At 37.5% G+C, this 25,386-nt stretch overlaps 1 protein-coding gene across 1 annotated transcript in view; it reads right to left on the bottom strand.

Annotated features, from left to right (window-relative positions):
* LOC115213503 (mucin-like protein) overlaps positions 1 to 25,386 on the bottom strand; it is a 144,616-nt gene that overhangs the window by 58,928 nt on the left and 60,302 nt on the right. The window contains exons 13-18 of the mRNA XM_036503530.1: positions 24,672 to 24,828; positions 21,705 to 21,947; positions 18,693 to 18,836; positions 13,968 to 14,153; positions 9,501 to 9,686; positions 6,358 to 6,477 (exon numbers count right to left, since the gene is read on the bottom strand). Coding sequence (XP_036359423.1) covers positions 6,358 to 6,477; positions 9,501 to 9,686; positions 13,968 to 14,153; positions 18,693 to 18,836; positions 21,705 to 21,947; positions 24,672 to 24,828 — 1,036 coding nt within the window. The remainder of the gene's footprint in view (positions 1 to 6,357; positions 6,478 to 9,500; positions 9,687 to 13,967; positions 14,154 to 18,692; positions 18,837 to 21,704; positions 21,948 to 24,671; positions 24,829 to 25,386) is intronic.

Raw genomic sequence — 25,386 nt, 5'->3', positions numbered from 1 at the left:
ATGGTGTAGAGTGCTGTCCTAGAACTGTGACTACCTCCTTTCGGCTGAGGATGAAGGATTTCAACCAGTTAAAAAGGTCATCCCCCACACCCATTGCAGAGAGTTTCACCATAAGCCTTTTGTGTGGCACAGAGTTGAAAGCCTTAGCAAAGTCAAGGTAGACAACATCCACCCATGAGCCACTGTCAGTGATCTGAGTAATGTCCTCAAGGAACTCGACAAGCTGGTCACTGCAGCTGGAGTTAGGGACAAATCCATATTGTGAGGGTCGGATGAGACTGTGAGAGCTCCAGAAGTTCCAGAGTGTTTCTCTGACACACGATTCCATCAGTTTTGCAATACAGCTAGTGAGACTGACTGGGCGATAGTTGACAGGTGATGTGCGGTCGCCCTTTTTGAACAGAGGAATGACACTGGCAGTTTTCCACTGCTCCGGAGTAGCACCATTGTTGAGACAGTACTGGAAGAAAATAGAAAGCTGGTGTAAAAGGAAGTGCCTGCCACGTTTGAGAAGCAGGTATGTAACTCCATCGAGACCAGGGGAGGCATAGTTGCCTCCCCTTAACCTTAAGGTTAAGGTTTTAGAGTTACAGTTGGGGTTTTAGGGTTAGGGTTAGGGTTTTAGGGTGAGGGTTTTAGGGTTAGGACTTTAGAGTTAGGGTTAGGGTTTTAGAGTTAAGGTTAAGGTTTTAGAGTTACAGTTGGGATTTTAGGGTTAGAGTTACGGAAAAAAGTGAAAAATTAAGAAATTGGAGGGGGAGGGGGGAGTCTTTCCAAAAATAATAGCTGAAAAACAGGAAAAAAAACCTAAAAGCAGTAGAAATGCACGAACGATTATGGTGGTGCCATGAAGTAAACGTGCTTCAGATAAACTCGTTTATCCATACAAACATAACTGAGATGAAACATGCCATAACTAACAGTGACAAACGAAATATACACCACCGGAAGTTGTTGTTGACAATCAACGGCAGTAATTTTATTCAGCTGAATACACGTCATTGATTGGTTGAATTTACCGAAATATGACTACTTGAAAATGAAATAACTTTGAAAATACAAACTTTTCTCAACAAAGCTAAGAGTAAAAGATGTTTTATATGACACATTCTACCAGTGTCCGAAATCTGAAAGTGTTTACGAGGGACGTTCAATAAGTAATGCCTCTGACCCACTTGCAATTGTTTGATCTAGCTGAAATTTTGCATGTGCAATCATTTATATCTCTATAGAGTAAGTGGCAAATTACAGCTCTGAATTAACTGTGGTTTCTGATTTACAGGTGTTTGAACCGAGTCAAGTGTGAAATGGAGCCTGTTGAGTGTCGAGCAGTGATCCGGTTTTTGTATTTGAAAGGACGCACACCACGGGAGACTTTTGATGAAATGAAAGTAACTTATGGTGATGATGCCCCATCATATGACCTTGTAAAATGCTGGCATCGTGAATTCAAACATGGTCAGAACTTCTGCCATTGATGAGGTATCTGTCCGTCAAGTTGAGGCTGCCATTTTGGAAGATCGACGCATAATTATTCGCCAAATAGCCCATGAGGTCAAGATTAGTACCGGGTCTGTGGAAACTATCATTCATGACCATTTGCATATGCAAAAGGTGTCTGCCAGATGGATTCCCAGGTTGCTCACGCCTTTCCAGAAGCAAGAACGCGTCGAGTGCTCGAGGGTGAATTTGGAGATGTGCCAAGAAGATGAGTCAAAATTTTTCAAAAGACTGATTACACAGGATGAAACCTGGGTCCATCACGATGATCCAGAGACCAAAGCCCAGTCAATGCAGTGGAAGCACCGTGACTCACCCTCTCCAAAGAAGGCAAGGGTGCAGCCCTCCGCTGGCAAGGTCATGCTCACAGTCTTCTGGGACCAGGACGGAGTAGTGATGACAGATTTCCTGGCAAAGGGTACCACAATTGCAGGAGCCTATTATGCTTCACTTTTGAGGAAATTAAGAGAAGTTATCAAAATCAAGAGGCGGGGCAAGATCAGCAAAGGCATCCTCCTCCTGCAAGACAACGCTCTGGTCCACAACTCGCTTGTCACCAGATCAGAAGCACAGGTGTATGGCTATGAACTCCTCCCCATCCCCCCTACTTTCCTGACCTTGCACCCTCTGATTTTCACCTCTTCCCAATCATGAAGTTGTTTTCGAAAGGAAAGCGTTTCCCAGATGATGCAGCCTTGATTTCTGAAGTCACGTTGAGGTTGGAGGACCAAGCTGGGTTCTTCTACAAAAACGGTCTCCAGAGCCGCATCAAACGATGGGAGAAATGCGTAACTCTGGGTGGTTCCTATGTAGAAAAAGACTAATAACTGTGCAAAGTTTCGTTGCTCTACTGCTATGGGAAGTGGGTCAGGGGAATTACTTATTGAACGCCCCTCATAGTTACAAAAAATTAATTTCTCGACCTGCTGTAATTTAATAGTTCGGCAAAAGAGACTGATAGAATAAGCACTAGGCTTACAAAGAATAAGTCCTAGAGTTGATTTGTTTGACTAAAGGTGGTGCTCCAGCATGGCCGTAGCCAAATGACTGAAATAAATAAAAGAATACCTCTCCCAATCAATCAGGAATAGAACCATTTTCTCAATTCTCATTTCTAACAACACTTATTAGTAATTTCTCATTTTCTGCTGGTGTGTTTTCAGTCATTGCCATTGGTCCCCCTCTCCTCCCTTCATCACCACCACCACCACCACCACTAGGACAGTCCATATGAATAATTCATATCTTCTTTGGGGAGTTCTTCTCTCAACCTGTATTTCTTCTCATTTCTGTCATTTCTCCTTGCATGTTAGTAATGAAACAGGTTTTACTGAAATCGAAATTCTCTCAGCTCAACTATCAATGGGTTATTTTTATCCAAGTCACTCCAACCACTAAACTTTTTATAACAAATTTGGAGGAACAATCAACTCTGATTTCAAATTTTGGCACAAGGTCAGCAAGTTCAGGGGAGGAGGTCAGACAATTACATTGACCCCACCACCACCACCACCCCAGTGTTGTTCAAATTGGTAATTTTTTAATCAATTCTGAAAGGATGAAAGCCTGTTTTTCATTTTAGTTTGTTAGTAAAAAGTCCTTTCCATTACTTTCCACTATAGAAGGCATACATTTTCAGGTCCTAATCAGAACAACTTTTTTTCATTTCTATTACTGGACAGAAAAATCTGACAATAATATAAAAAAAAAATGATGAAAATGATTTACACAACAAACATAAAGCTGTCGCATCTTTCGTTGCATTTGAGATGCATATTGCAAATATTGATTTGTTGTTAAGTGAATCTCTTTCAATTCATGTGGAACCCAAATGTCAAGCTTCTTAATGAGTCCAAGACATTTTAAATGATTTTCAGTTTAATTATCTTTGCATTCTCTTGCACAATTATATGACAATCAGATTCAATTATGGTTTTGATCCAGTCATCATCAACTTCAGTAGGTCAACCAGAACGTTGGTCATCTTTCAGAGAAAAATCTCCAGAAAGGAATTTTTAAAACTATTTCTAACATGTGCGTTCTGTTGAGCAATCAACACCACAAACTTCACATATCTCTTTCTGAGCCTCAGCAGCTTTCTTGCCTTCATGGAAATAAAAATGTAAAATGTGGCAAAAATGTTTGCTTTTGCACTCCATGTTAAAACTGACACTGAACTAACAGCTGTAAACAAATTTACATGCAATTTGCTTCTAAAGTAAGCTAAAACTAATGGGTATCAAATGTCAAAAGGAAAAAAAATCACAACACTGACAAAAGTCATTCAAAAAATATATTCTTACCAATCCAATATATAATAATTAGTAAAATTGTCCTTTGAATGGCAAAAATGCAGAACATACTATTTAGATTCCAAGAAGGAATTTGACTGTATGGTTCAAGCCTGTTCCTTGAATCAAAAGACTTCTATAGAATATCTGAAGAATAACTAAATCTACAGGAACTTGTATCGAAATATAAGGACAAAGTGGGTGCTAAACCATAAGAATGGAACCAATATGAATAAATAAAAATTTTCAAAAATGTCCATCTCAGTTTGGTTCATAAACTATTCTTCCTGGCTCTGACTACTTTCATGGTACCAAAATTGGCCAGAGAGTAGAAAAAAAATTAGAATTTACAGGGAAAAGACAATTTGAAAATAAACCTAAGAAATGTCAATGAAACAGGTATTGATGTATTGAAATAGTTCAAGAAGTCAGTGCTGAGTTGGATCCCGATTTTCATGAAGATAGAACAACTCAAACACCAGATAACTAAATTATCAGAAAAAAATTCTTACAAATTATTCGAGTTGTGTAAAAATGAAGCAAACGTAGCCGAGACTTCCAGTTATTGAGCTTTGATTACTTTTGAGAAAATGCAATAAGAATAAAGCATTGGTTTTGTGAGGAAAAGTAGAAGAAATCTAAGAGAAGGGCCTGTCTTTGAAAATATGAACTGGCAAGAGAGATGAGTGAGTGAGATAAATATGTTATAAAGTAATGAAGACTCAGATCTTAAGATGATGGACCTTATAAAAGGGACTGAGACAATTGATAATAGTCTCCACAGTAGATCCATCCAACCTATCCTAGTAATTAAGCTAAGCAACTTTATTTTGCTTACAGCCTCTGTGTGTGTGTGTGTGTGTCTTGCTGATAATAATGTGACCTTATCATCGCTTCATGTTTCCTTCAGTCTCGCCCAGATCCTCTTCTACCACTAATTTTCCATCAGAATTGAACAGCCTTTAGTGATAGTAATATATAATATCACCTATCTATCTGTCTAACTACCAGTTGATCAATCTATCTTATAAGTCCAAGTGGTTTCTATTATAACCCTAAATTTCTGTTAAAGACACCATGAAGGGTAATCAACGGCAATCCTGTAGCAATGGAATCAATTGTGTGCCCCATTTATTTTAATTGCAATATATAGAAAGAAAAGGGACAAGTTCACATAAAACTTGTGCATGCCATGTGACGGGAGGTTTTTAATTATTTAAACAAATGTACCGTATTTGTTATAAATTGCTTAAGAGTTCAAAACATGACAGCAAGTACACATGTGGCTGTGCATCATCATCATCATCATCATCTGTATGTGCATGGGAGAAATTATGGTTATACATGTGTGTGCACATGTTTGCATAAATATTCATGGATAACAAAATAACAATATGCATGAATGTATCATCATCATCATTTAGCATCCATTTTCCATGTTGGCATGGGTTGGACAGCTTAACAGGAACTGGCAAGACGAGGGCCCACACCGGATTCCATAATCTGATTTGGTAGGGTTTCTACAGCTGGATCCCCCTTCCCAATGCCAACCACTTTACAGAGTGTACCGGATGCTTTTTACATGGCACCATCGCCAATACTTTTTACAAGACACCTTGTTTTATGATATCAATTCTGCTGTGATGGGTGGATATTCTTCAGCTCAGTAATACACCACACATTTCTTAGGGGTCATTCTCTAAACCCTTCCATATCTATCATCATAACCAACTTGCTGCAGCCCTTTATGCGCCTCTCCTTCTCCTTACCCAACATTCTACAACTTTCTGTTCTACTCTCTTTCTTCAGCCTCTCTTACATCTCTCACCTTACTCCTCTACATAATGCTATTTCTCATCATCTGCACCTCCACCCTTGTTCTTCAACCCCCACCTGTCTACTCCTCATCACACTCTTATGAAAGCATCCACTCTCCTCCTCCTCCTCCTCCTCCTCACCTTCTTGTGAGTTTGCTTCAGCATCCCATTGCTACCTTCCTCTTATTTCCTTCAGCCATGTATATCTCCTCTATAGCAAGGCCCCTCTGCTTGACCCTCTATCATACTTTAGCCTGGCAGACAGCCATTCATCTCCACCTTCCCCTCCCAAATACTTCACAGTTGTGGGAGCTTTTCCCTCCCTTTCCATCTCTATTCTGTCCTGCAAGTTACCTGGCAACCTCACTAGTAACCAGCGATATGAAAAAAGCACCTGGTACACTCTGTAAAGTGATTGGCATTAGGAAAGGTGTCCAGTCATATAAATTATGCCAGAGATGACATTGGAGCTCAATATGGCCCTGCAACTCTGCAAAGAGGTTATAACCCAAAAGCAGACACATATTGGTTTGACTTCAAAATAAAGAAAACAGGAGAATTTTGACAAATGAAAATATAAGCAAAATTCATCAAGAATTGTATTATCAGAAGCTCTCATCAAAGCATATTCTCGAAAATTTTATTTTCTGAAATATCTTACATTCCACATTTTTAATCTGAAGAATTATTAAATAAGGGAAATGACAGGGTTCAGCTCAAAGACGATTAAAGAAAGAAATAAAACTCACCTTCACATGTTTTATTATCAGCAGCAAGTTTATAACCATTTCTACAAGAACAAACATAAGTATCCCCAATATTGTCTTTGCACTTCTGACTACAAACTCCTTTTGAACAGAAATCTTTATCTGTAATAAAGAATAAAAACAGTAAAAGATTAATATTAAGTCAATTTTATTTGTTCAATTCCTGTCTTTTCAATTTCAAAAACATTTCTAAAATCAGTTATTTCTAGAACCTTAACAATTAATCATAAAGATGAAGTTAGTAAAATTTTAACAATTCAGACGGCAAATGTTTTATTGTTACTTGTTTAAGCTGTTGTGGATCTAATAATTTTCAGTTAACGTTCAAATAAAAAAGAGCAAGAAGTCTCAAGGAATGTTCTCTACCATCCATGTTTTCAGTGCTAGAAGCCAACTTAGTAGCATACTTACATCTAACTTTATCATTTGTATTGTTGTTTATACTAAATTTCAATTGTATTCAGTTTTTTTAAATTTTGGAATCTATTTTTTTCAAGAATTCTATTTTTGAATAATTTTGGAATCTATTTTTTTTTTCTAGTTAATTTTAGTTTATTTTTGTTTATTTTCAGATCATTAAAATGGAATGTCAAGTTAAGAAAAACAAATATTTTCGACACCTCCTTCTCTTTGCTTTTAATCAAGGTTCTAAGGCTCCAAAAGCTGCTCGCAACATTTGTACAGTGTATGGAGAGGGTGCCATAGCTAAAAGAACTGCTCATGACTGGTATGCTAAATTCAAAAATGGAAATTTTGACCTCAAAGATGCACCTCGTTCTGGCTGTCCAGTTGAGTTTGATGAAGTGTGATTAAACCAACTTTTGCACGAAAATTCTCGTCAAACGACAAGGGAACTGGCAGAGAAAATGAAATGCTCCCACAATACTATAGAGAAGCATTTTTACTCAATGGGAAAGGTTCAGAAGTATGGAGCATGGGTTCTGCATGCTTTAAGTGACAACAACAAAAATCAATGAGCCACAATCTCTGCTGGTTTGCTTGCTCATCACCGCTCAACACATGACCACAAGCAACGATTTCTTTACTGAATCGTTACTGGCGACGAAAAATGGTGTCTGTACATCAATATGAAGCAGCGTAAGAAATGGCTTAGCCCCGGTGAACAAGCGACACCGCGCATGAAACAAGATCTTCATCTGCGTAAAACGATGTTGTGCGTATGGTGGGACTGGGAAGGGATTATCCATTACGAATTGCTTGAATGGAACCACATGGTCAACATGATATTCTATGTTCAACAGATGGAACAACTCAACATGGCTATTCAAGAGAAGAGACCAAATCGTCAGCGTGGAGTTCTTCTGCTGCACGACAATGCCTGCCCTCATATTGCCAATATGACTAGGAAGTGCTGCCGCACCCGCCGTACTCTCCTGATTTGGCACTAAGATTTCCACCTCTTTCGAGCTCTTTCAAATGCTATGCACGTAGTTTCATTCAATACTGATGCAAAATTGAGAGCTTGGTTGGATCAATTTTTCGAGTCGAAATCGGGTGATTTCTACCAACGAGGCATTGAAAATCTTGTTGAATATTGGGAAGAAGTTGTAAACAACAAGAGTGAATACATTATTAATTAATTAGTTGTTATTTTTTATTAAACCTTTTAAAAAATTTTAATTAAAAAAACGGCAGGAACTTAGTTGCCAACCTAATAGATTTTTAGTCAATCTTAAAGGGCAATATTTGTATGTACAGGGCAATACATGTAGTTTTAAAATGACTTTTAGAAATATTTATGATGATGATGATCAGTGAGTTCGTAGAGGAAGGAAGAGCTTTCAAAATTTATCTGAATTATGTTAGATAATGTATTTCTTTCTGCATTTCAACTCCCACGCCCACCCCTTGTGAACATCAATCACTGACTGTGACTATTGTCTGGGGGGGGGAGGTGCTGGACTCAGTTTACACTGGTTCACATTTTATCTCTATGACCTCACTAGTTTTGTCAGTCACATAGCTTAGTGATTAAGAGGGGAGGTTGATTCCCAGTGGTAGGTTGTGTCCTTGAGCAAGACACTTTATTTCACATTGCTTCAGTTCACTCAGCTGGCAAAAATGAATTGTACTTGTAATTCAAAGGGGGGGGGCAGCCCTGCCCCTTTCTGTGTCATGCTGAATCTCCCCGAGAACTACATTAAGGGCACATGTGTCTGTGGAGTATTCAGCCATCTGCACATTATTTTCACAAGCATGCTGTTCCGTTGACCAGATCAACTTGAACCCGTGTTGTTGGAACTGATCAAGTCCCAGTTAATAGAAGGAGCTCTCTACGTTGCTTTAATGTTTCTTAAGAGAACCAACTCCATGATTATGAACAGTTTACAAAATAGCAGCTGAGATTTTAGAATAAAAGATATTGGATATAATAATGACCAAATCAAGGAAAATAGAAACAGACCTGTTGGCAGGTCTTAAACTCTGCATCTCTTGTTTGTTGGACTGCTGCTTTAACTCTTTAGCATTCAGACTTCTTTGTGAAATTTATTGCTCATTTATTCCTACTGTTTTGAATTAATCACATATTATTTTACAACTTCAAAATTTAAATGGTGTGGCCATGTATTTTTAAAATGGCAATGTAGGGTAGGTGTGAGAGGTTGGATCCAGACAGTTTTAATATAAAACAGGTGGAGTATTGGGGCTGGATATGGCTGGATTAAATGCTAAAGGGTTAAAGATTATATACAACAACAAAGTGCTGGCCATGAAATAGCAGACTAACTTAAGTGGCAACTGGGATATAAATTAAGAGAGGGAGAAAAAAACAACAACATTTACAAAACCTAATTTGAGAAGATGGACTGGCATGCACTCTATAATCAATATGTAGTCAGGTAACAATCAGTAGGTACACGGATCAAATTCCATTGGTGGATCGCTTTTCCTTAGTCTGATATCAGAGCTTATAATGTCTAATACCAGTTGTGAAGAAGTATTAGGAAATATTGGTTTACCGTCCAATTTTCTAATATTGTTCTACAATGTTGACGTAATTCAAACTGTGCTTTTGCATGCATGGAAATATTTGAACTGGAAGAGATTAGAAATTTTATGTCTTTATTATAGACTCAGAAAATAAGATGAATAAAGTTACTTGCCATAGCAAACCCGGCCATTTCCACTCAAGCCAGTTGGACAAGATCCACACATCTCCTGTTCTCCGAGCGAAGAATTACAACTGACTCCATGATAGCAAGGTTTAGTGGTGCACATGTCAATCATAGTATTGCAGTCTGCTCCAGTGTAACCTTCAGAGCATGTACAACGCAGGCCATAGAAACGTACTAAAAAACAAAACATAGTTATAAGTACACAAAACTCAAAAATAAAATAGATCAACACAAAATCATACATTTATGGAAAAACAGAAAACCATCATCATCATCATTCGACATGCTTTCCATGCTGGCATGGGTTGGCTGGTTTGACAGGAGCTGGCAAGGCTGGAGAGCTGGTTATGTCGGTTTTGGCTCCAATTGTCTGTTTTGGTATGGTTTCTATGGCTGGATACCCTTCTTGATGCCAACCACTTCACAGGGTGTGCTGAGTGCTTTTATGCAGCACTGGTATAGGGGTGTTTATGTGACACTGATATGGGTGCATTTTATGTGACACCATCTGCCATGAGCCCTGCAAGATTAAGAATACTCAGCTGCAGAAGGATGCAAGGGACGTGCCTGTGTACAAGGATGACCATGGATTTACTGAGCTTCACATGTCTTTTCAAGCACAGCAAACCATCAGGTGTCTTGGTCCCCTGCTATTCCCTCTGAAGATCCTTTCTTACTACATTGTCCCATGTCTTCATGGGTCTACTCCTTCCACAATTAGAGATCAGCACCTCTTGATACAACTATCTTCATTCCTATGCATTACATGGCCATACCAGTGCAGTCATTACATGACCGTACCATCAGATGCTACATCGGATGCTTCTTTACATCCAGTTTTTATCTCAAATCTCTTATACTTTGCTTTATATGTACACTGACATTACCCAGCCAGCACAGCAGACTGGCTTCATTTCTTTCAAGCTTTCACATGTCCTATGTAGTCACAGCCCATGTCTCACTGCCATGTAGAATAGCTGTATGTACACAGGCATCATCTATTCTGCCTTTTACTCTGAGGGAGAGGCTCTTCATTACTAATAGAGGTAGAAGCTCTCTGAACTTTGCCCAGTCCATTCTTATTCTAGCAGATGTGCTTTCGGATCAACCTCTACTACTACAAACTCAGTTACCCAAGTGACAGAAACTGTCCACTACTTCTAAGGATCCTTACCTTATATTTGAAGGAGCTTATATTTTGTTTATTCCTGGTGTTTAATGTACCTGCACATCTGCCACATGTAAAAACTACTTTCTCTGTGAGTCTTCCAATGACACCTTTTATGTGTCCCTAGTATGCACTGAGTATACCATGTGGAACTTCTCTTGACACCTTTTCTACATATTGAGCAGGGCCATCTCCCTGAAGAGATCTGTGATGTATCTGTTTTCCTACTTATCAAGACTTTGGTCTTTGCTAAATGAACCCTAAGGGCCTTTAATTCAATTCATTGCTTCCACACTTGAAATTTCTTCTCTGGTTCTGGTAAGGATTCAGCAATAACAAGGTCTATCTTTCTTCTTTTCTCTTTCTGTTTTCATTGCTGTTTTTCTTGCCTTTTCCCATTCTTCTTCCACTAACCAAGCCTCCAAAAATTCACCAAACACACACACACACACACGTAGATTCAGAATAGCACAGAACATTCTCATTTCAATTCTGCTCCAGACTTTTTCAACTAACTCATAAATTCTCTGTGAAAATATCATTCCTGATGATTCTCCGAAGCTAGATGAAAACACCAAATAAATAATTATCCAAAATTCTGACTAACTCAATTTTCTTAATATATAGATATATAACATATATATATGTGTAAATATATATATCATCATCGTTTAGCGTCCGCTTTCCATGCTAGCATGGGTTGGACAGTTCAAGTGGGGTCTGGGAAGCCAGAAAGCTGCACCAGACCCAGTCTGATCTGGCAATGTTTCTACGGCTGGATGCCCTTCCTAACGCCAACAACTCCGTGAGTGTAGTGGGTGCTTCTTACGTGCCAGATGAGGCTGGCAAATGGCCACGATTGGATGGTGCTTTTTACATGCCACCGGCACAAGGCCAGTCGGGGCGGCGCTGGCAACGGCCACGTTCGGATGGTTCTCTTACGTACCCCGACTGGCCTTGTGCCGGTGGCATGTAAAAAGCACCATCCAATATATATATATAAGAAATTAAAAAAGGAAAATACGCACACTTACATAGTTTTAACATAATTTTTAATATATCGACCGGTTTCGCTATCGCTATTCATGATATTATGTTTTACTTATTTGAATATATATCTTTTAATTTTTAATTTCTTACATACATTACAACTCACCACGTGGGGATAATCAAAATTCCTCTTTTCTGTTACTATATATATATATTCTGGCAGAAACACTAGCATGCCGAGCGAAATGCTCAGCGGTATTTCGTTCTGAGTTCAAATTCCACCGAGGGGATCTTTACCTATAGGCATAGGAGTGGCTGTGTGGTAAGTAGCTTGCTTACAAACCACATGGTTCCAGGTTCAGTCCTACTGCATGGCACCTTGGGCAAGTGTCTTCTACTATAGCCTCGGGCCGAACAAAGCTTTGTGAGTGGATTTGGTAGATGGAAACTGAAAGAAACCCGTCGTATATATGTATGTATGTATATATATATATATATATATATATATATATATTATATATATATATATATGTATGTGTGTGTATATGTTTGTGTGTCTGTGTTTGTTCCCCCAGCATCGCTTGACAACCGATGCTGGTGTGTTTACATCCCTGTAACTTAGCAGTTCAGCAAAAGGACCGATAGAATAAGTACTAGGCTTACAAACAATAAGTCCTGGGGTCGATTTGCTTGACTAAAGGCGGTGCTCCAGCATGGCCACAGTAAAAATGAATGAAACAAGTAAAAGAGTAATAATTATAATCAGGGGTCAGCTAATTGCTTCGCCATGCACCAAATTTAGAAATAGGAGTTAAATGCTTTTTTTTTTACTAACATAAAGATCTCCCAGACAGTAACACACTTTTTTACATAAGCAAAAAGAAAAAAATAACGAATCTACACAACTCAGATTAGCTACAAACGTGTTTCGAGATTAAAGTAAAGTTATATTTACTTATTTCTCATCTTCAGTGCAGCGTTTCGAAATATAAATTTGAGTGTTTAGATTAAATATGTATGCGACCAAGCGCCATAGTAACACACACACGGGTATTGAGGAAGAATATGTGTTCACGTTTGGCTGTATATTTTTGAGAGTGTGGTTGAATATTGGTCATGTGATGGCGCTTGGTCGCGTACATATTTAATCTAAACACTCAACTTTATATTTCGAAATGCTGCACTGAAGATGAGAAATAAGTAAATATAACTTTACTTTAATCTCGAAACGCTAATCCGTAGCTAATCTGAGTCGTGTGGATTCATTATTTTTTCTTTTTGCCTACGTAAAAAAGTGTGTTACTGTCTGGGAAGTCTTTATGGTAGTAGAAAAGGCATTTAACTCCTATTTCTAAATTTGGTGCATGGCGAAGCAATTAGCTCAGCCCTGATTATAATTATGTTTATAATTATAGAATATTTGTATAATTTTATCTAAAAAAAAGTTATTTTAACGTACCGAAATACTTGGTAAACTTATTAATTATTAATTAATTAATTGATTGATTAATGAATTAATTTTACCCTCTTATTATCATTGAAATTATAGTTTACTCCCTGATCGAAAACTGCAGTTTTTGTGGGATTACTTGAAACACACACGTGGGTATTTAGGATAAATATGTGTTTACATTTGGCTGCAAATCTTTATTTATTATTATTATTATCATTATCAGATCCCCGGTCGAACCGTCCAACCCATGCTAGCATGGAGAACGGACGTTAAACGATGATGATGATGATGATGATATATATATATATATATATATATATATATATATATATATATATAATTTCAACAATTGAGGGTAAATCGCTTGCATATTTTGAATTTGTTGGCACTGTCAGTTTGAGCGGGTCGTCTGAGGTGTTAAGTCGCCAAAAGGGGATGTTCCTACTTTCAGTGTTTCCAAATCCAAATTAAGAAATTTTGGGCTGACGAAAGAAATGTCGAATTTTATTTGGCTGATCTAGAAACGTAACGTTCTCAAATAATCTTTGCACTTGTGATTTTTTAATGTTTTTTACCCCCATACCTTCGTGGGTTATTCTGAGTAAGCACTATCTGAGAGAAATTTTCTTTAAGTATTAGAAATAGCTAAAAAACTTTTTTGGCTGCTATTTCTAATGAGTTCAGTATGTGGCAAAGTAATTTATTTTACTAAGCCCTTTTATATTAATGTAATATATATATATATATATATATATATATTATATATATATATATAGAGAGAGAGAGAGAGAGAGAGAGAGAGAGAGAGTAATTTAGAAGAAAACTGACTGAGAAAAATACATACTTAGATTTTTTGCAGAAACCATCCGTTCTGATTTGCTTTGTTTTTTACAGATTCCATTTCCCTTACACGTGCAGAAAAATATCTCTGGCCAGTATAAGGATGTAGCACCACGACTATCCTTTGCCCAAACTTTCAACTCTGTTGGTGAACCATCTAGATTTAGGGTCCAATTCAAATTACTACTATCTGAAGAGATAAATGATAAATATGTTGACTTCTTATTGATCACACTAATATTAAACAACAACAATAACAATGGTTTACTAACTGTTTTATTTCAGCAACTTTGACAACACAGAAAACTTGTTTAATAAACAGTACATTATGGAATAAGAAAAGTACATATCTTATAGAGACCTTGTTTACTGTTATATTTCTGTAATTTTAGTAATGACCACATCTTAAAGATAGCTCAATGACTATGATGTTGTCTCATATGTATATGTTAAACAAAGAGCAAGTTTGTCAGTATAGATGAGTTCCCAGAGGCAGACTGGCAGCCCCTGGGAGCTTATCTATGCTGATAACCTTGTTCTTATAGCCAAATCCCTACCTGACCTAGTGAAGAAATTTCAGGCATGGAAGCAAGGCCTGGAATCTAAGGACCTTAGAGTTCATTTAGCAAAGACCAAAGTTTTCCTGCTTATTATAAGCAAGAAAACGGGCAAATCAGAAGTCCCTTCTGGGAGATGGCCCTGTTTCATATGTAAGAAAGGTATTGTTAGAAACTCCATAGGTTGTACCCAGTGCAAGCTATGGACACACAAGAAGTGTAGTGGTATCACAGGAAAGTTAACGGTGAATATAGTCTTTGTGTGTGGCAAATGTGCAGACAGACAAAAGACACCCTCAAATCACATCACAATGGCTGCGATATACGGCTGCCTCCAATCAGGAGAGAAGGGCTTGTTTTGCCACATTCCGAGTTCTGTTACTAAAATAGTCAGCTGCTACAAGGATAAAGGTGATACCTCAGATAAAAGTAATTACAGAGGCATCGAATTGCTGGATCGAGTGATTGTGGTGATGGAGACAGTTATAACCCAATTAATTAGGAACAGAATTAAGTTAGATGAAATACATTTTGGCTTTGTATTGAGGAGAATCACCACAGATGTGGTTTACATAGCTAGGCAACTACAAGTGAAGTATTCAGCTAAGTACAAACCTGTACGCATTTGTTGATCTAGGGAAAGCCTTCAAGAGGGTACCCCACTTTGTGATATGGTGGTCTCTGAAGAAGCTTGGGATAGATGAATGACTTGTGAAAGTGATACAGGCCATGTACAGGGGTGCTGTTGGTAGGGTAAGAGTTAATCATGGGTACAGTGGTATAATTATTACATAGGTAGGTATTCACCAAGATTCTCCAGGCCATAACAGAGGAATTCAAAACTGGATGCCCCTGAGAACTACTATATGCTGATGATCTTACTCTCAAAGCAGAATCTGTAACAAAACTAGGAAAGAAATTCCAGGAAGCAAAATTTGAAACTGAAGGGCCTTAAAATTAACTTAGCAAAGGCTAAGGTCCTAGTAAGCAAGAAAACAGACAGGACCCTACACACTTTAGGTAAATAGCCCTATTTGATATGTAGGAAAGGTGTAAATAAGAATTCCATTCAGTGTATCCAGTGCAAGCTATAGGAACATAAGAGATGCAGTCGAACCACAGTAAGGTTAACAGAAAAGGTAGTATTTGTGTGTGGAAGACACACAGGAGCCATAAAATTCACAGATACATGGGAAACTGATTTTCTCAAATGCCTTGGAGACTCTCTAAAGGGTGCTGATAATTTCTGTTATGTAATCAACTTAATTAACAGTGGAGGAGGTCATTCTGAAAGTATAATTGCAAGAATAAGAATAGGATGGAAAAAATTCAGAGAGCTTTTACCTCAGTTAGCAAGCAAAGGTATAGAGAGATACGTTTGAAAGAGACACTATACAATGTTTTTGAATGAACTGCAATGTTACATGATTGTAAGATATGGGCTCTAGATACAGTGAACTTGCAAAGATTAAAGAGAAATGAAGTTGGTATGCTTTGGTGGATGTGCAATGTCAGTGTACAACTAAAACAGATTGCTAAATTCTGAGGAGTTGTGAAGAATGAAGTTAGTTCATTGAGAAAAAAGTGAAGCATAAGAACAACGAGGTGTAGGGTGCCTGGCTGTGCTGGTTTGGCCATGTGATGCTTAGGAATGAGGAGAGTTTGCATAAAGAATTGCCAAAGTTGATAGAACTTGAGAAAGAGGGACATGGAATGAAGTATTGAGGGTCAATCTGAAGATACTGAGCTTTAAGGACCAAGATGTCTAATACTTTGCTATGCTTGTAAAAAAAAACCTGTCCACCACAACAGAATTGATCTCCTAAGTCCATCTGAGTAAATGCTTGCAAAGCTCTGCCTTATCAAGCTTCTCCCACTTCCTGTTCCCTAACACGTATCACTCCTTCATTTCTTACATTATTTGGCTACGACAACCACTGAAAAGCAGAATAGGCTCAGATCCCCTTTTGTTACTCTCCTCTTTCCTCTCCCAACCTGGAACCACTTCTTGGTTTCTGTTTCATCTTATCAAGTACACATCATCATCATCGTTGTCATCATCATCAATCTTAAACCTGTTTTGAGAGCATCTGATGGTTGTAAATGAGAATAATGGTCATGTTTGTATCCAATCTTTCATGAAAATATGTTCAGCCATAGGGAATTGTTAACTTATTTTGAAGTAAGAGAAGGTTGGTGACATCCATCCATTGAACATTTAACTCAGCGCATTCTGTCTGATTTATGAAAGCAATGAATATTAGCCATCAAAAGAGTGATGATGATGATGATGATGTGTGTGTTTGTGTTATAATGCTCTTTGGCCATAGCAGAGATGGTAACCATTTACAAGAACTCAATATACTTATAATACTTGGTATTTCTAAACCCTGGTAGCAAAGTAGTGTAAATTCACTACATTCCCATTTTGAGACCCCTACACAAACCAGAAGATTAGTGCAGACCATAATCTTTACAAGCAGATGACAAGAAAACCAGAATTACATTCTTATATTCTTTGTTTATGGCTAATTCTGCTGCAAGAAACTGCGGCCAGAGGAGGTGAGTGATAGCATGACATTAAACAACTGATAAAGCTGTGTCTTACCATTAATCAGCTTTGAGTGTTAATAATATCTATGAGGAAGAGGAGAAGTTAAAAATGTAGTCACCATGGAGACAGGAAGAGATTTGATGTTTCTGACTCCAAGAAAAGAACAGAAACCTCTTTTTGTTTTCATGATGACTACATTTAAGCAACCTGACTTTCCCTTCAATTATTTGTTGCTGACATAAATACTAACCAACTGTCCTCCAGTTCTAGCATTTTACCTTAAAAGTAATTAATCTAAAATTCAAAAATAAAATATCTTATATTCTACACAACACAACCCCAGGGTTGTGCATTCAGACCCTCACACCTGCCAATAATATAAAAGAAAAAAAAGAAAAAAAGAATGTGGTAAGATGTTTGCTTCTCAACTACATAGTTCCAGGTTCAATTCCACTGCATGGCATCTTGGGCAAATGAATCCACTATTGCCTCCAGCTGACCAAAGCCTTACAAGTGGATTTGGTCGATGGAAACTGAAAGAAGCCCATTGTATATGGCACATAAAAAGCACCATTTGAGCGTGATCGTTACCTACGTCACCTTACTGGCACTTGTGCTGGTGGCACATGAAAAAACATTCAAATGAGGTCATTGCCAGTGCCGCTGGACTGGCTCCTGTGCAGGTGGCACATAAAAAGTATCATTTGAGCGTGGCTGCTGCCAGTACCCCCTGACTGGCCCTCGTGCTGGTGGCACATAAAAGCACCCACTACACTCTCGGAGTGGTTGGCGTTAGGAAGGGCATCCAGCCGTAGAAACTCTGCCAGATCAAGATTGGATCCTGGTGCAGCCATCTGGTTCGCCAGACCTCAGTCAAATCGTCCAATCCATGCTAGCATGGAAGTGGACGTTAAATGATGATGATGATATATATATAAAAAATAAAGAATGGGACAAGAACGCAAAACATCCGGACAGCTAGGTGATACAAAAGGGGACAACAAAAGATCCAGAGAGACGATACAAAGAAAACAAGGATGGGTCATTCGAAGTTTTCTTTCTTCAGTCGAGTTCCAGATTATCCTTGCAATTTCGGCTGATTATTCTTGAGACTGCTCCAATCTGGCCAGCCCCAAGAAAAAACTAAGCTAAGAGCATTAGATTCCTTGGAAGAAAGCAGCGAATGTATACAAAAACAAGGACAGAAAAAAACAGAGAAATGGTACACAAATGTAAATACAATGAGGATAATCTGGTGCTTGACTGAGGAAAGAAAACTTTGAATGACCCGCCCTTGTTTTCTTTGTATCGTCTATCTGGATGTTTTGTTGTCCCTTTTTGCATCACCTAGTTGTCTGGTCTGGGTGTGTGTGTGCATTTGTCCTCTACCACAGTTTGACAACCAGTGTTTGTTTGTTTGTTTATGTTCCTCTAACTTAGTCGTCTGGCAAAAGAGACCAACAGAATAAGTACCAGGTTTTAAAAAAAGTACTAGGGTCAGTTTTTTCAACTAAACCCTTCAAGGTGGTGCTCCAGCATGACCAGTCTTATGACTGAAACAAGTAAAATATAAAAAATAAAAGATTAGCTGTTAAGAATAGAAAGAGAAACCATTTACCAAATGTATTTTTAGAATTGTTTACTTCAATTTCAAGATTGATGCTATCATTATTGCGATCGGCTGCTTCCAAAAAGATTGTATTATTTCCTGATGTCAAATACAATTCATTCATTGTATCTTGTAGAAATGGAGGAAAATTTTCTGGAAAGAAACACAAGTGAAAAACTTTACTCCACCAGTAAATGAGAATCAAGTAGAGTTCTTAAAATAGGGATGAAATGTTAGAAAATAGATGCAGACAGGGCATTTCTTTCGTATGTCTTTTATAAACGGAAGTAACAAAACCATTGTATTCATGTGAACTCATTCTCACATTTGTATACTGGAAATTGTTAAAGTATCAGTTAAAACAAGTTAGTTGAGTAAAATTGGTAGAGATATAATTTTGAAAGGCAGACACATATTAGTGTATCATAATAGGTGCATTGTATAAAAGATAGCAGAAGAAAGACATTCATGCATAAGACACACAAGGAAAAAATATAAGAAAACCTGAAGAAAATGTCTCCAAGATAAAACAATCTTAATATAATTAGTGCTTAACTTTATTGTTTGATGTGCATGGTAAAAGTGTGAGGTCGATGTGGGTCAGAAGTAGAGGTCAGTGATGTCACACGAATGACCTAAGAACTTTGCTTGAAGGAGAAAAGCAAGGGAAGTCATGTGATTAGAAATATGACTAACATGGGCCTTTTTTTGCTTTGGGAGCTGGGGCTCAGAACAGACGTGGTGGCCTAGTGAGTTGAGGGAATTTATTGTTAGGTTTTGGCCAGAGGTTAGATGAAAAGGGCCCTCCCCCCAGCTGGATCCTGGCTGGAAAGGATCAATGTTACAAGAAGACTTGTGAGGAAGGTTGATTATGCATTTTACCCCTATACCACAAAAAGCTTTCTTTAATCATAAGGATGGTGATGAATTGAAACCTGCAGATTTCTCATCCATGCTGTTGAATTGGCAAATCTGAGATGGATTTTGAAAAAAATAATATTTTCATCATCATAAAGAAATTGCTTTCCTATATCAACATTCCCTCAAACCAATTCTGCAGTAAAGAAGGAGTGGAATCAGCTGCCAAGATAAGCAGAGACAGACAGAGGTGATATCTACCTTTGCCAATAGTATAACAATGCTTGTAGGCCCTAAGTTATGAGATAAGGTCTTTTTTGACAACTGTTAACAGGGAATTTATGGATAAAGCAACTACTGAAATTGACCAGAATGTTACAAAAAGATGCATTACAAATCCATAAATGTGAGGTGGAAGAAGGATTGTTCATTTCGAATATCTCTTTAATTATTCAGTTTTACGATGTTCACCAAAGCGAAAATAAAGTGTAAATTTATTCCCAGTGGGTTAAAAGACAGTAAATATTTATTTCTAGTAAGTAAAATATTCCTATAAACTCGCAAATACAAGAAAATGAAATGCAATTAACAAAACTATTCTAATAATATTTATGAAACATAAGAAACTAATTAGTTTATGTTTCATAAAACAACTGATAAACTATAATATAAATGAATGAAATTTAAATTGTGTTTGATTGTACTGTTACCCAGTTATAATTTAAAATAAAATTTAACTTTTTTATAGACTAGTTAATTAGTTAATAATTCTTCTGTGAAGTTAGGGATTTTCGTATAAAATACCAAATGTTGAACTCCATCAAAATGTTTAAAAAAAATTTTGATTTTATTATTCTTTCTTGTGCAACTGCTGTGGGAACTTTTTCATTCTATTATAACCTAGTGTAGAACTCAATATACATAGGCTTTAGAATGAAGCATTAGTGCAGTGCAGAGCAGTAATAAGAAAATGAGGTGATAGGGGAATAAACGATTAGCTTGTGAAATTCATTAGCCTGCAGCTGTTTCTGCTGTACTATGCAGTCTCTGAGTTACAGCTTCATCAGAGCTTTGCAATTTATTTGCCAAAAGAATTATATTTATGCATACTGCTAATGCTTTTCCCTTGGCACCTGTGCTGGTGGTATGTGTAAAAAGATTCGAGCGAGGTCATTGCCAGTGCCGCCTGACTGGCCCCTATGCCGGTGGCACGTAAAAAGCACCCACTACACTCTCGGAGTGGTTGGCATTAGGAAGGGCATCCAGCTGTAGAAACTCTGCCAGATCAAGATTGGGGCCTGGTGCAGCCATCTGGTTTGCCAGCCCTCAGTCAAAATCGTCCAACCCATGCTAGCATGGAAAGCGAATGTTAAACAATAATGATGATGAGATACACTAATTATATATATAAAAAAAATATCCACCTAAAAAAGAAAGAAAAACAAGTACAATTAAATATGATAAGAATTAATCATGGTATCACTGAATCAATTAGTAGACTATTGGATGATGCTACACACATCGCTGGTCACCATGTGCTTTGCATGATGCCACCCTGCTGACTGGGCGAGCAGGCCAATATTTCCCCTGATTGGAAGGTTATTCTATTGCAGGGTTACACATTTACATCTGAATGGACGAAGTAACATGAAATGAAATGTTTTGATGAACACCACAACACCACACATCTTCACAATGATTAGTAAAGATAACATAACAAAATCCTACAAAATGATCGACTTTAATAATTAGGCTTAATATTAATTGTTTGTTAATTAAATCATTACTTAAATATAAATTATAACAGAATAGTAACAAAATATTAAAAAAAACACAGATTTGGAGAAACTTCAGATTGTGACAACCTAAACTGTGGCTGTTTAGATAATGCCTTAACCTTTTGAGCCTGTAACACCAGTTTACCAGAGGATGGCTTATTTTTCACTATACCATAGCAGTGGAGTCCCAGTGGAATGCTAAGTATATGGTCAAATAAGGTTCAGGAGGTCAGGGCTCAAAGGGTTAATCTACTGATCTAGTTTTGCCTGTAAAAAATATTTTTAAAATACTTAATTAGCAATTATCTTAAAATTAAAACAGAAAACTTTAAGTCTGAATTTAAAATTATCGATAAAGCAAAAACATGAATAAGGATCAACTCACCGATTCTTTCAAAATATTCTGGTTTATATAGCATAGTGTGGTTAGCAAGGTTAGGTTTGTGTAGAACAGCAGCACAGACGCAAAACATATCATTGTCTTGACATGTAGTGTTAATACTGTTAACTAAATTGGTAAGGTTACTAAGAATTTCAATAAACTGGTCTTCTGAGATACTGTAGGAATTAAAGCTGCTGTAATTCTTATGTGTGTAATTTAAAAGAGAATCTTTTTCTTTCACTCGACCTGAAATATCAAGAGATATTAGATTAGTTTCACCATTTTGCCCTGAAATGCATTTAATAATAAATTTTGTTGCAATAATATTATAATATGAAATATTTAATGCAAGAAAGTTATTTTTGGCTTTCATATTTCAAGGTAGCATAAATTGAAATGGACCTTTACATTAAAATAGGGGCGTTTTATGATGCCACACAACCTTCCCACCCATCATCCACGCACACATGGATGCAGCAAGGTTAAGAAATTCGTTTACAATTATGAGAGACTAGGTTCAACCTCACTGCATGCCATTTTGGGCAGGGGTCATTTAACCCAACCCTGAATCAACCTAATAATTGTGAGTGAAATAATTAGGAACACAGAATTCCATCAGATATCGATAACTTTCAGTTATTTCAAGGTAAAGACTTCTTCTGCCACACTGTGCCTCGTTGATTCTGTCTGAGAATTCCATTAAGGGTACATGTGTCTATGGAATACTCCAACCACTTAGATGATAATTAAATGTGCCCCAGGAAGCCTCAGGGATCAAACAAATGAATATCTTCAAATCATTGGAGACCGATTTACTTTACAGAAATACAAATAAAAACTATAAGTAATCAATAAGCTCTATATGTGATCAATAGGTTCTATATGTAATCAATAGGCTCTACATGTGATCAATAGGTTCTATATGTAATCAATAGGCTCTACATGTGATCAATAGGTTCTATATGTAATCAATAGGCTCTACATGTGATCAATAGGTTCTATATGTAATCAATAGGCTCTGTCATTAAGTCAGTAATATAAATACTTGACTGAGCCCAAGTCATACATAATTACTGAAAGTTTTCTCATAAATACCAAGAAATAACAAAAAAGGTAATAATAAATCACAGAAGAATGTTACTAAAATTATTATATTTCAATAATTAAATCTACTAGAAATCCGTTAGTTAAAGGAAGAGTATGTCTATATATATGTCTATCGTGGCCACTGGCAGCCTCCCCTGGTACCTGTGCCGGTGGCACGTAAAAAGCAACCACTACACTCACGGAGTGATTGGCGTTAGGAAGGGCATCCAGCTGTAGAAACTCTGCCAGATCAGATTGAAGCCTGGTGCAGCCTCCTGACTTCCCAGACCCTGGTCGAACCATCCAACCCATGCTAGCATGGAAAACGGACGTTAAACGATGATGATGATGATATATGTCTATATATATTTAGTTAACTTGTTCTGTTTAGTCAAGTTGAGTATTGTTAAATAGCTGAGGTAGTTGGAACGGTATGAAGCTGAGACTAGTTACCTTTATCTCCCCTTCCTATATGCCACAATCCCAAATGACATGATTAGAAGATCAACTTTAAGAGGTCCTTCTACAAACCACCAATTTTATGAGGTCCTTTTGCAGATTACCCTGATGATAAATAACTGATTATTGTGGAGAGTGACTTCAATAGACATGCTGGACATCCCTACAACGAATTTCCTTGTGCCGATGGAAGTTTATGGCTTTGGCTCTGGCAATGAGGAGGAGTCGGGGAGAAAGGCTGCTGGAGTTACCTGCAGCACTAACTTCAAGAAACCAGTCAGTCATCCGATCACCTGTGAATGTAGTGAGCTCACAAGACTAGATCCACATCAGAAAATAGGAAAGATAGATGCTTGTAAATGCAAAGTCTTTCCTGGGAAAGGAATCAGATTATTGGCGATTTACTCAAGAAGAGCAGTCTGTCACAGCAAAAGCAAGGTTCTAAAAGTATTGGGCTTATTCCTGTACACGCAGGACCCTGCACCCAATTGGCCCACTTCAAGCATTCCCCTACATTTCATCCACCCATCCGCCATCACTCAGCTGTTGTAATCATTTGAGAGCAAAACTGACACATTTTTCACCTCCCAGTCACCTGTCTACAGGTTTATCAGAAGAGATTGTCCTCCACACTTCTTACATTGCTGAGCCACTTCTATTTCTTTCACTTCTTCAGCTCCATACTGATATTTACCATTAATTAATATCTCCACCCTTGTTTATCCCTCACTGCATCCACCTCTAGCCCCATCCTTAACTATTTGTCACTCTCTCAGCCCAGACACTTAGCCGTCCTTTTCTTCCCCCCCTGATCCACACCCTATACTCTCCCTTATACTCACCTTCTTGTATTGTGTGAGTATGCTCTGGCACCCCGTCACCATCATCTTATCTCCCTGCATCATAAAATGTGAGTAGCCATGTATTTCTATAGCAAGACACCTGTGCTTTTCTTTCTATCATACTTTAGCTTCAACACCTGACATACTGCCATCTCTCTCTCTCTCTCTCTCTCTCTCTCTCTCTCTCTCTCTCTCAAATACAGTTCATCAAGGGAGATTTTCCCTTTTCCCTACATTGTTTTGAAAGTTGCTAGGCAACCTCACCAACTGGTGTCACAAAAACCACCAGTACACAGTGTAAAAGGGTTGGCATTAGAAAGGGCATCCAGCCATAGAAATCCTGCCAAAGCAGACATTGGAACCTTGATGCAACTCTGTAGCTCATCAGACCCTGCCAAACCATCCGACCTATGCCAAAATGGAAAACAGACATTAAATGATGATGATGATGACAACAGTGATGCCAATGATAATGTTATATGTGTAAATGCAGAAAGAGGAAACAGAATATGACAATAACTGAGGAAATATTGTTGAGGTCTTTCATAAGAATTCTTAAAATGAAAGGGTTAAAGATACTTACAAGCTTCCCAAATTCTATACACATCCCTTTCAGATGAGGGATCAATCGCTTGTCCATTTGGCATCTTTCCAGTTAGTAAACCAGATAATAAATATGGTTGTTGTAAATAGTGTGGAAGGGTCAAAATTATTCCCATGGAATCATTAACAGAAATAATCTACAAAATAATAAGAAATAAATATATGTGAACCAGTCACAAAATCAACATGAAATCATTCAGAGTTTGGTTTTTTTTTTTATCATGAAAAATAGATTTGATTTTAATTTTAATTTGGGTCAACATATTTACGTCATATCTAAGTCTGAATTTTGGATGATGTAACTTCTCATTGATTTTGGTCCCCTGATTTACATTTTGAGAATATTTTCCAATGGGGAGATAGCAATCTGGTCTCATTCAACAGTGCTAAGATAATCACTGCATATGTTACCGTAATCTAACACTTTTCTAAGTACGCAGTAACACTGATTCCTTCACAAACTGTGCAAATGCTATCTCACAATCTAATATCTTTTCAAAAAAAGACCCTATGTCGATAATAGAGCCAAAATAACACCTGAATGGCCAGGCTTCTTCTTCCATGCTAGGTAGTACTACAGCCCTTTACAAAACTTATTTGCAGCTGTTCTATCTAAGACAACTGTTTGGATAGAAACTTACTACTCAAGTAACTATTCGAGATCATAATTGAAAAAAATCCCATTCAGTTGATTA

The sequence above is a fragment of the Octopus sinensis genome, linkage group LG6 (genome assembly GCF_006345805.1).
Source record: "Octopus sinensis linkage group LG6, ASM634580v1, whole genome shotgun sequence".
NCBI lineage: Eukaryota > Metazoa > Mollusca > Cephalopoda > Octopoda > Octopodidae > Octopus > Octopus sinensis.
This window is presented reverse-complemented; position numbering and strand designations above follow the sequence as displayed.